Here is a 12,971-nt window from a genome sequence, read left to right as displayed (position 1 = left end):
ATGGAAACTTGGTATACAAGTTGGTAACTGTTGGTAACTGTATCATAGCACACATGCTATGAATTAAACATAATGTTCCATCAATGGTGTCTAATCATTGATTGATTGAAACACCAACAAGATCAAACTAGTTCTTTTTTTTATTATTTATTCTCCGCATGTAAAAACGTCTTTTCAAAGTGCATTTGTACAATGTTGAGTTGGAACATGGCAGGTGTCTTCTGTTTGTCATTTCTTGACATTCTGCACAAAAGTCACTGCAAACACAAATCAGAAACCCTGAACACAATACACCAGTACTGTTTCCAAGACCTTCAGCAGCTCACTTTAGAATTCTTTGTGTCAAAGGCTCTGAATTACAACTTGGTCATCAAGTCTTGAAAATGCTTCACTCGTGTAATGAATACAGTGGCTTCATCCAGGACAATCTGATACATAATACTACATGCTAACTGTGATGAGCAAATTTTGTCATCACAATGGACATGAAATCAATTGTACAAAAGGCTAGAGCAGTCTTATTATGGCTGTTTTCAATGATAGCTGAAAAGTCTTGCAGTCGATCAAAATCTTGATCCTGAGACAATGGGATGAAAATCTAATTCTCCCAAAGTAACAGGATAAACATCAAATTTCATGTGAAAATAAACTAGATAAACTGCACAAAACAAACTGTACTGTACTACTGTACAAAACAAAAAGATTTGTGCCAAAAACTAAAATAATTTCTATATTGCAAAAATACACAATAATGCAAATACTCTACAGCTACTGCTATGAAGGCTTTCAGATCCACTCATAAATCTTGTGGAGTAGAGTTCACACCAGTCTGTTAATGTTTCCCTTGGCTTTATCATACAATAATGGGCTCCAGTAATTATTTGGCAAATGTCCAACAACCGTAAACCCCTCAGAGGAAAAAAGCTAATGCAACCTGTCAAGAAAAGACAAAAAGGCAACTGTAATTCAGTCTGTACCATGGATACTGAGTTACGGGATTTTTCTCAAGTTTTGGTCTTTAACATAAAGAAAAAGCACAAAACAATTTTGGACTAGGACTCAGGAAAAAAGGGCCTAGAAGAGCATCTGTCCATAATCTAAATTGCTCACAACTGTAACTGAAGGAGCACGCACACAGAGTATGTGTTCATCACTCAAACCTTAAGACAATACTTATCTGTGCATTCATATTACATTCATATTTAGAATTTCCACAGTTCTGAACTGTAAGATAATTTTGAGCTTGAAGAATATGGCTCAGTAATGTTTCATTATTTCACTCATAGTGATAAAAAAAAAATCTCATTTTGGAAAATTCTATAATTATGACAACAAACTGCATAATTATGAGAACAGACAAAATATTATACGGAAGTCATTATTTTGAGGAAAAAATCTGAATGAATGCAGTGCCTCCAGGAATAATGACGCTTCTCCAAAATGTATTCTAAAGAAGCATATGAATGGCTTAAGATTAATGTTCATCAGTGAAATATTAAACATTTAAACAAACACATGAGAAATGTGAGGCACATATTAATCTACATGAAGAATGTTAAGGAAATATAGACTAAATATAACCCATAAATTGGACGTGAACTAGAACAGACAGTTGATTCATGCAGAAGACATACAATGAAATGTATTCAAAATAGTTGAGCATTTAAATTAGATTCACTGTAAGCAAAATTAGAAAATATACTATGCATTTTGAGGAGAAACATGAAAAAAGAAAAAGGAAGACAAATGAGAAATACAGGACGATCCGCAGAACAGTCTCAACCAAAACTGTCATTAAACCTTGAAGTCATGTCTCTAATTCACACAGCACTCTGCCTGAGTAGATATAAGATGTTTTTCTGCAGCACCTGGGTCTCAAACTCAACACATTTGCCACCAATGGCACATCCTGCTCCCACACAAGTGCTTTCAGGGAGCACAAATTTGTGGTGGCCTCACAAACAAATGAGGGTCCATCATCAGGACAACATGGACCATTTAAAACTTATTGAATTAAACATATCTTCTCTATCTCATGTGTCTCTAACCCAATGTTGACATGGGAAAGGCCTAGAAGATGAACAGAAAGATGAAGAAGACGGCATAATAAGCAGTTTTATGTAGAAACTGATTTTTTACCCCTCCTCTCCATGCACCTTCAAAGAAGGTGAAGTTGAGCCAGAAAGCCTTACTCAGCTCATAATCCCTCTGTGCACAGGAAAAGCACATAGGTTGGTATACTCTAGCCTACCTTACCATCTGGCTGCTTGTGCTGTTGTTTCCTGGAACCACAAGCAACAGTGATGTCACAGTGTCTTAACCCATCTGTACATCATCGTAGCAAGAGGAAATGTATAACCAATGCACTTACTTTGAGCTGGTAGTGAAAAGAGGTTGAAAAAGATCTAAAAAGATGAGCCATAGGGCTGGCCAACATAATTGAAATCAATGTCACTATATTAATAGGGATATTTTCCCAAACGGAAAAAAAAATATATATGTAAAGTGATCAAATGGGTATTCATCAAGATTGTGATTGACTGTTACATCAGATAAAACTATTAAATGTGCAAAACAAAATCCCAAGTAACCATTTTTTTCAGTTTTTCATTAAATTAATTTCCTCAAAAATATTAATTTGGACAAAAACATTCTGCAAAACTATGACACAATACGCTCATAAACTCATGAAAGAATACAACCAAAAGTTGGTGATAGCCCTACTGATGAGCTATTTTTCCACATGTGAATCTTACACAGTACACATCTTAATTCACCTGCAGTGTGATGAGTTTTAGACATACCACCTGAAGAGCTGGTTCTTGTTTGTCAAACAGACATGTACTTGGCCATTAGGCTCAAGACTGACTGAGACATTTTCAACCAATTTGCTCCTTTTGCCTTATGACTCAGTCATTTCTCTGGTCTTTGCAGGTGGAATGACTCATTAAATCATCACTAGAAAACGCAAGTCACATCTAGGACATCATATTAACAAATATGCATTGGTCCATAACAGGCCCATGACTTTTTACTCTAACACTAAATATTAATTTGAATGTGAGAAAAAGTGCATTAAGATATATGGATTGCTTACAAATTAACTTGAACAAATCTGTTGAGCTTTCTATAACAAAGGAGGCATCCTGATTGGTCCAGCCAACCTGGAAGAAACTACAACTAAAGTGATCAGCAGTGTGGAGGAGATTCTGTCATGGGCCAGTAGGAAAACCTGTTAGAGGGCTAAGCCTGAACTGACAGAACGGGAGTTACATCCAAATAACCTCAATGTATGTAGCTCAATCTTTGGCAAAAATCAGACAAGCCAAATTCTTCGTCTTCAAATCATCAAAAAAAAGACAGAAAAGAACAAAGCTTTAAGTGGAACAGTTATGATAGAAACAAATCAGTTATTGTTTTAGAGTCAGCTCAATGACCTGTTTAGTCAGTCCTTACTTCTTCCTGAACTGTCTGTGGCACTGAATCACCTTGTGAATTCACAGCACCACAGTGAAACCATCTGGTCAGACTTCTGTCCTACAGTCTCTACAAGTTGTGCTTAGGTCCTTCCTTCCTCACACTCCTGAGTCTGTGTACATGCCATTGATCAGGTAGTCCACTTGGGTGTAGTCCTTTCTCCTGTAGCTCTCGTAGGCCTGTGTGATGAACACTGCCACTGTGACCAAGAAGAAGAGTAGGCCGAAGAGGAGGACAGCCAGTAAAGATGCTGTGTCCACTACCTGCCTGGTCAGAGCAGCACCTGCTACTTCTACCACTGCAACCCTGGTTCCCAAGGCAACCGGCTCACTGTGACTGATGGTAGTTATGGTACTAGTAGCAGGTCCGGTGGGTAAAGAGGCAGTCTGATATGATGGCGTCCCGGTACTCGAGGCATTTGGCTGAGGCGTGGCAGCCGATGACGACAATAGTAATGGTGGCGAAGGTGATTTGTTTATATACGTGGTTGTATTAACGGTAACAGTGGTACTAGTCCTTGTAAATATTGTTTTGGTTGTTGTTGCTGTAGTAGTAGTAGGAGTAGACACTGGTTTTGTTGTGGTTTCACGTCTGACCTGTGTGGTGTTTGTGGTAGGAACTGGTGTCGTGGTTTTAGATGTCAGCAATACAGGGGTGGTGATGTTTCCTTTCTTAACAGACTCTGCAGTTGTGGATGTAACAGTAGCAGTGCTGGTAATGGATCCAGCACGAGCAGCCTGTGTTGTCGAGGCTGTGGTGGCAGAAAGAGGAGGGGCTGCAGGCTGAGGGACTCTCTCTGGTGATTGAAGCTCAGGGTCTGGTGATACTGTCTGATTGGATGCTGTGGCTGTGGATGAATGGTTTCCTCCTTCAGAATGCTTGGGTGGGACTAAGGATGCTACACTGGAGTTCAAATTCTTCTGTGGTGTTAATGTTGTCACTTTCAGGGAACCAGTTTCTGATGAATCCTTAACTGTTGCATTTTTAGTGACATCACCACTATCACCTGGGGGAAGAAGAAGAAATCCATGGGTAACTTTGCTCAACTAATTACTTAACATGTAATAAACAAATAATAAACAAAATAAAATAAACAATTTCAATTCAATTTATTTAAATATATAGCACCTTATACCATCAAAATTGTCTCTAAGTGAACTCCCGAGCAAGCAGACAGAGGTAAGGAAAAACTCCCTTTTAACAGGAAGAAACCTTGAGCAGGACCTGGCATAAACATATATTAAGCAATATTTAAATGTAATTCACATGCTTGCCAAACATGAAGAGGCAACAATTTTACAAAATAAACAGCACAAAGCAATAACATCATAAGGGCACACATGATGTTATGGCCACAAGTGGGAATTTCCAGTTTCAAATGCAAAGTTTCAGACATAAAGCGCTACAGTGATGAAAGTGGGACTTTGGCACACAGGGATTCAAATCTTAGACCTCTGTGTTATCAGACTTATTATGAGTAATCACTGGCATGTTGCTCTCCCAACCACATGAAATTAGGATCAAGCATCATCTCCACTGTGACTGGCATCACACCTGCATGTAAACATCCTGTGTATTATGCTCATTTAATTAAGCTCTCTGATGGCAGGTCAAAAGAAGCAGCTGGTGAAACTCTCAGTATATTTAGAAAAACACATTACTCAGTTTACTCGTGTTGCTGATGAGAGGAGATGAGATAGAGCTTGTATTACAATTAATATATGTATGGCTATCACCAGTGTGGAGTGTTAAGAACACAGATTAAAGCTGGGAAACAACACACTGTGGCTTTCACAAACTACTTAGTAACTTCACTGTAAAGACACCTCTGGACTGTGCACTACATCCACTACTCTGACCCTCACTTCCAGTCAAGGTTAAGCCAGACAGGGTGGATTAACTTTGCTGTTTTACGCTCTGCAAATGTTGTCATGTTATTCTTAGTGTTAGTAGTGCGCTTGTTCAGCCCATAGTTGTTTATGTTGGGGATTTACATGTGCTGGTTTATAGTATTACGCAGTAGTGAGGTGGCCGTTAACATTTCTGACACCAGGTGGATTTAGCCACCGTGTTTGTCTCCAGTGATCAGTGCAGTGAAAGGTTGCCATTGCTGAAAGCTACTTCTTTAGATTACAGCGCAGTCTGCTGGACAAACTATGTGATGACACCTTTTCCAAATTCTCCACAGCATCTTTTGCTGCCTGTTGTCCCGTCCACACAGTAAAACAGTATGCAGGTTACTTCCTCATGAAGACAACCAGCTGCGTTCAGCTTGAATTAACAATCCAGTACATTCCACTGGTGATAACTTGTTACTGCAGGTCATAACATCCACAAACTCTAACTCCACTTTCAGCGTAATCGACTCTTCATCCGAATGCTCAGTATGTTCTTCACACTCTTCACACAAATTCTGCAAAATATGACTATGTTATATTTTGGGAAAAGATCTTTGTTAGTTACTTATCTGCAGGGCAAGCTCTATGCATATCCAGTAAGAAAGGAACAACAACCAACCCCCACCCCACCCCACCCGAGTCATCAATAAATGCTCCAACTGTACGAAGCCCAGACAGGAAAAATTAAGCATAGCGACCATTTTGGTTCATGTACAAAACATTCATTTATCGCTACTGTTGTATTATGTTAATTTTAGCAACACAGCTGCAAAGTGAATGGAAGAAGAAGAAAAGAAAAAAGTCTGCTTCTTAAAGACATTTGACATGTATCCTGTTAAATCATGCTTGCATGCTCACAATTCTTTTCATCAAAGGTATTAAGTCTGACTGCAAAAAAACTGAGTATTTTGCTAACAATGCAACAACATAAAACAATACATGTCTTGCTAATCAGCCATTAAGACCTTGGAACATTCAGTCTTTATTTGCCTATACCATGTTCTATAATGAAATGAAATGAAATGAAATATATGTACAGTGTATAGGGGTAGAACTGGTCCTCATATGAAGACATTTATATGCCGTTAACCGTTCCAAAACCATAATCTATTAATATGTATGATTACCTACAAGGTTTTGATCTCTTGTGACCGGGAAATTTTTTTCTACGTGAAAGAATAATTATTGTCAGCAGCTTCAGTAGGCATACGTTTACCAAAAACATATTATAACGGACCGTGCATTATCAGACTTAATCCGCATTTCCATTGGTGTAACCTGATTCCATCTCCTTTTACAAGTAGGTAGAGTCCTCATTAACTGTTAAGGTTTGATTATTTGTACATACACAGATTTATCTTAAAAACACAGCACTGCATTTGAACAGTGCTAACCAAGTAAAAACTATGATACATGGCTCAAAGACAGTTGGGCTTTTAATTAGCAGTTTAAAATACACAGATTGAGTATTCATTGTTCATACCTTGGCTGCCCATTAATCATTATTGACTCTATTATCCCTAGCATTAATTTATAGACAAACCTAATAATAACAGTACACCAGTGACTAATATTTACATTTGCAGGATAACTTAACTGTATTATTGCACACCATAACAGCACAACCTATAACAGAATATTCAAAATACTCACGTCTATAAACTACCCTGAACATGATAGTAATGTTATGCGTTTTGGGCAGCCGTAGGAGAATGTTCCAGAACAACTCAAGGTTTCTCACTGTGACCCTTGCCAACTATCACAGTGAATAAAACAACAGAAGAAAAGCTCATAGCGACTTCAGCTGTATAATGTAACCATAGCTCTTTTATGAATGAACTCTGGCTCATACTCACATGCAGGGGAGCAGTTAGCCAGTGTTGTGTTGAGCTGGGCTAGGGGGTTGGCTGTAACTGGCTCCCTTTTAGGTACTGTGGAGGCGGACTCATTGAGGAGCAGCAGCAGGCAGACGAGGTGAAAACACACTGATGGACTCAGCTGGAGCTTTGAGGGATACAGGGACATGTTGCACTGGTGCAGGGGATGACACAGACACACACCCACACACACACACACTACCATAAAACAACAGACTCACATAAGCCTAGAGTGAATTTACACACACAAGCACACTCAACAGTCAGGTGCACACACTGTCAACTTGTACACCCGCACACAGTTGATGCTCAGCTTCAATGAGTGGATGGATGGAAGTGAAGGCAGCATCCACTTTCTGGTCCTGCACAAGACATAAACACCAGCACAGGCACATGTCAACGGCAGCCATTAGAGACATGGAACAGATACTTCTCAATTCAATTTCTTTATTTATATAGCACCTTATACAATCAAAATAGTCTCTAGATGCTTTACAGAGACCCAGAGCCTGAACCCCTGAGCAAGCAGACAGTGGCAAGGAAAAACTCCCTTTTAACAGGAAGAAACCTTGAGCAGGACCCGGCTCACAAGGGAGAACCATCCTGCTGATAGTCGGCTGGGTGAGGGGGGGGGGGGGGTGTAGACAGGACAGAGAGGATGAAAGAGAGAGAGAGAAAAACATACATGCAATAAATTACAACGCTTTAGATTTTCTTACCTTCCTCACAGTTACTGATTTAAGTACATTTTAGTGTAGTATGGCTTGCATTTGCTACTCACTCACTTAGCCATACACACGCGCACACAACTTATACTTATATAACTCACAACTTATAGTTTATTGGACCAATACTTTTTTCAGTGCTGTTTATCAATCTCACTTTGAGGCTTCTGGAAGGAAGGGCCAATGATTAGTGGCAGTTTGTATTTTTCGTGTTTTTTTTTTTGTACTGTACACTGTGCTCATAAATAATTTTTCCAGTTCACACATATCTATTCTTAAGAGGAAAAATGCATTTTAAATGAAGTGCTTTAAAAAAAACTGGCTCTACAGCAACATCCTAGTCTGTCTCAACCCTTGCCAGTTTGCATTCAGAGCCAGCAGAATCGCAAAGAGACCCCAGACAGTTCAGATTGGCAGACACACCTCTTCCACTCTGGACTTTAACACTGGAGACTGCCAGGGCTGTGTGCCCAGCCCCTTTCTGTTCACACTGCACACCCATGACTGCAATCCCAGACATGGAAGTCTACTGGGAAATATGTGGATTTGAACTTATTTTTAAAATATGCAAATGTGAAATTATCAGTTATTACTATCAGCCACGAGATCCATATCATGCTTCCCTAGGACCTACAGCTCAGCATCAACAAACCAAGCAGCTGATTGTTACTTTTAGAAAAAAGAAGGTAAAGATGCACACACACACACACACCCCTGTCTCCATCAGTGGAGCTGAGGTGAAGCCAGTGAACAGTTTTAGGTTCCTGGGAATCAACATCACAGAGAACCATGGACATCACACCTCTCCACCCTGGCAAATAAATGTCAGAATCTACTGTACTGTCGGTGAAACTTAATGAGGCTGAATTCCTGTGCCAGGAAAAAGAAGGGAGAGCCCATTAATGTGGACAAGCTGGTTTGCTGACTTTGCTTAAAAACAGTGGTGAAAAAAAATCAAAAAGTGGCAAAAACCGGATTAGCAGTATATTGCTGGTTAAGGAATGAATAGCTCTGTATATTTATGTGGCAAATGTATAATAGATATTTAACTTCAACTTCCTAACAGTTTTAGTTGTGTAGTTTTATTTTAAAATCCCAAAAATTGGTTGTTCGTGAGCAAGGCTGGGCCGAGGTCCACCACTTTGTAACAGACAATATTACTCAGGACGACTTTTCACAACTGCTGTCATATGTTCTACTGGTTTACTGTTGGGGTTTTTTTTCCTGTTATGTTTTTTTATTTGTTTGTTTCTTAACACAGTTGTTGTTAGAACCTTCTCTGCCCCAGTGGCATCAAAACAGCATATGCTAATACTGCTAATTAATGACGTGATGTGAGATTGCCCGTTACTTGTCTTAGCTGTTTTCTGTTTGTGCTTAATGTGATACCAAAGTTTGACATTACACAGCTTGCACTGCACATTCATTTTGTTTATTCTGTTGGAATACAACAGAACATCACACTTCACTTACACCAGCTGATCACCATTGTACTGGCAACATCAGACGGACTGATACTGCTGAATGTTATCTAGTGAAGATCATTTTTGTTATATGGATGTGAAAATGTTGTATGGTCTAAAAAAATGTATATGTTTGTATATGCAACATTTATATCAGTGGTAAAAATTAGCCTTAGAATGACAGAACCATTGTTCACATTTATGGGAAAATATATCTAACACATATGTCTAACAAAAAAAAAAACTGTAACTGTGTCATGTTAACTTTTCTTTGTGGATGGATGACTGGTGTCTACATATTGAGCTTGATTTGCCATGACTCTGATAGTCATCATCTACAGTTGTTATGTAAATATGGAGAGTAGAAATGGGTTTAGCCAAACCATTCCTGAATATATATGTTACTATGAATCCAACATACAAAACTGAGATGGAAAGATGTGAAAGGAGAAACAGATAGAAAATGATGGAGTAGGATGAAGACAGTAAAGGGAGAAGTTAGCTTCCATAGCTTTCTGCCAGAAGCACAGGGCTGTGGGTGAATGAGTAGTGCACTCATTTTCAATCAGGGGACTGGAGTTTGTGTCCTATGACAAGCTTTTTTTTTTTTTTACAGTTTGGTTAAGTTTAAGCACAAAACTCCATGGTTAAATGTAGGAATCAATCATAATTTGGGTTAACAACAGACTTTTCAAAATGTTTAGCACTCTTTTTAAATACCTTTGAGAAAGGAAAGGAGAAAGCCTTGAAGGCAAATTGTCCCATGTGCAGTGAAGACAGGGAGACAGATCCATGACTGCTGGTGTTTGCTTTCTGTTCAAGTCAGTTTGAGGATAGTAAACCGCCTTTTTTTTTAATTGTTGACTAGGTTCTGTTGTCTTCACATGCAGATGTAGTAGGTTTCTGTATTCCTTTCTCAGGGAGTCTTATATCACCCAGCCAAAACTTCTTGCCACTCTAATGTTAAACTTTCTGGATTCACCACAGACATAAGAGTTAAATTAGATTAGATTTTGACTGTACTGCCCATTTAGGACTGAATTTACTAATTGTGGTCATGCATTTCATACAAAACCACCTGTGAGGTCTTCTAATTGGACAACTACTGTTGATTTTACGCAGCTCCAGCACAGCGGCCTGCCCTAAATGTAAACGGAACATACTCAAAGGTCACTCAGCTCCAGATGCCTACGTGGAGCGATGTACGGCTACCGACAGCCACAGCAGGCACGCGGTCTGCTCTACGGTCTGTCGCGAGGCAGCACTCAAATTTCGATTAAAATGTGAACGCCCCACAGAATTATTATAATATAAGTAATACCAAGCCGTATTTCGACAAATCTTTCTCAACAGTCTAATAGTTTCTTTAAATACACTGTCACTAAAAACAGCCAACACTATGTGATGCATTTAGGGACCCTACGAATTTATCTGGCTAACTAAACAGGCTAATGTGTTATTGGGTCCGTGGCATGCTAAGGTTAACGTTACACTAACAGAGCTCTCATTACATTAGCGGCAACGACGTATTGTGTTGTGTTGTATTGTATGGCGTAAGTGACAATTAACAAACGAACAACAAATTCACATATTAAATTAAATTATGAAACGGAATTATAAAGTTAGCATACTGACACCAACATCAGACGAATTTAAAGATTGTAACTGTGGAAGTCACCAACATAAACTTCAAGTCAAATACGTGATCCCAAATGCCACGGCTGGACAAACATGTAAACAGTTTAAACTCAAACTGCACATATAATGCCGTGATCCGCTAGGTAAATAGTGGGTGTAAAGTGTTTAAAATGCTGGAACTGGTTAAAATGTCAGTAAACACGGTGGATTTAAAATGAGTTACCATTAAATGATGACCAGATATCTCCCACTAAACAGACACAGACAGTGAACATCAGCATTGTAACGTTAGGCTAACTAAGGCTAAAAAGATATTTTATTATCTGAATTACTTAACGTAACCCCTAACATGCAACTGTGACTTCCGAGACTTACCTGCAATAAGCCGTGACTTATTGAACATAAGAAGCACAGAGAAGTATTCAGCAGATATCCAGATTGAGCTCAACACTTCCGGTAAGCGTGAGGTAAGCGTCTTTCTTCTTCAGCTTTATTTCTAGCAGCGTCGACTCATCGCTGCCCTCTGCAGTTCACGAATGAAAAGCCTGCTCTTCTTGGTGTTTTCCATTATTTAGGTCTTTTTGAGAATCAGAATTATCTTGTTTTTAACAATAGGACATTGAACTTTCAGTGATATAGAAAATACCAAAGCTATAAAAATCTTTAATCAGATTTTCAACATAAGGTGGAACAGATATTAACATATCTGTGGAGATTCTCAGTCATCCAGGTCATATTCACTCAAAGAGTTAAAGCAAGGCGTCTGGACTAGTGAAGATTAGGCTTGAAGACGTTTCACTGCTAATCCAAACAGCTTCATCAGTTCTGAAAAAACTGTCTGGTGGGGAACAAATATATGGCTGGCTGGCTATCTGAGTCTAACGACTGGCTAATGGCTGTGAGACTGTTAATGAGTTCGGGTATGACCAGTTAACGACCTATTGTTCTTAACATGATCACAAATATTTTGGTATGTGTTCAGTGACATTTTTCTGTACCAACAATGTGTACAGGTTGTTAACAAAAAAGAATAAAAGCAGGAAAAATAGCTCATTCCTAAGGGCTTTCTTTTGCCATATTATCGATTAATAATAGGTACAAGAGATGTTAGAAGTGTGGTTAAAAACCTTGGTTGATTGATGTCCAAACACACTGCTAAAAAAATTAAAGGAACACTTTTAATCAGAGTATAGCATCAAGTCAATTAAACTTCTGGGATATTGATCTGGTCAGTTAAGAGGGGGTTGTTAATCAGTTTCAGTTGCTTTGGTATTAATGTAATTAACAACAGGTGCACTATGGGGCAACAATGAGACAATCCCTAAAACAGGAATTTTTTTTACAGTTTTACAGGTGGAGGCCACTGACATTTTTTTTCCCCTCCTCATCTTTTCTGACTGTTTTCCACTACTTTTGCATTTGGCTAGGGTCAGTGTCACTACTAGTAGCATGAAGCGATACCTAGACCCAAGCAGCCCAACTCCTCCGGGATCGCATAGCAATACGTGCCATTGCCAGAGGGTTTGCTGTGTTTTCTAGCACAGTTTCAAGAGCATAAAGGAGGTACCAGGAGACAGGCAGTTACTCTAGGAGTGCTGGACAGGGCCGTAGAAGGTCCTTAACCCATCAGCAGGACTGGTACCTTCTCCTTTGTGCAAGGAGAAACAGGATGAGCACTGCCAGAGCCTTACAAAACGACCTCCAGCAGGCCACTGGTGTGAATGACCAAACAATCAGAAACAGACTCCATAAGGGTGGCCTGAGGACCCGATGTCCTCTAGTGGGCCCTGTGCTCACTGCCCAGCACCATGGAGAGCGACTAGCATTTGCCATGGACCACCAGAATTAGCATGCCTGCCACTGGCACCTTTTCATTCCCATCAAACGATCTGG

General features: G+C 39.3%; 1 protein-coding gene across 2 annotated transcripts; it reads right to left on the bottom strand.

Moving 5' to 3' along the window:
* Positions 1-235: 235 nt before the first annotated feature.
* Positions 236-11,604, bottom strand: wu:fa25f02 (uncharacterized protein C11orf24). Of its 2 annotated transcripts, none has more exons than XM_046394787.1 (3): positions 11,454-11,604; positions 7,232-7,614; positions 236-4,483 (listed from the first exon to the last, which is right to left on the bottom strand). In XM_046394787.1, exons 2-3 carry the CDS (start codon positions 7,455-7,457, stop codon positions 3,576-3,578), a joined length of 1,134 nt encoding a protein of 377 aa, XP_046250743.1. In that variant the 5' UTR covers positions 7,458-7,614; positions 11,454-11,604; the 3' UTR covers positions 236-3,575. The 2 variants fall into 2 exon arrangements, with proteins under 2 accessions (XP_046250743.1, XP_046250744.1); XM_046394788.1 differs by lacking the exon at positions 11,454-11,604 and adding an exon at positions 10,161-11,444.
* Positions 11,605-12,971: the final 1,367 nt, after the last annotated feature.

The sequence above is a fragment of the Scatophagus argus genome, chromosome 7 (assembly GCF_020382885.2).
Source record: "Scatophagus argus isolate fScaArg1 chromosome 7, fScaArg1.pri, whole genome shotgun sequence".
NCBI classification, from domain to species: Eukaryota; Metazoa; Chordata; class Actinopteri; family Scatophagidae; genus Scatophagus; species Scatophagus argus.
This window is presented reverse-complemented; position numbering and strand designations above follow the sequence as displayed.

Excerpts from the sequence above, each read along its gene's own strand:
- wu:fa25f02 (XM_046394787.1), bottom strand. The coding sequence starts at position 7,457 with ATGGTAGTGTGTGTGTGTGTGGGTGTGTGTCTGTGTCATCCCCTGCAC. Across the intron at positions 4,484-7,231 it reads GGCTAACTGCTCCCCTGCAT|GTGATAGTGGTGATGTCACT; the intron begins GTGAGTATGAGC and ends TTCTTCCCCCAG.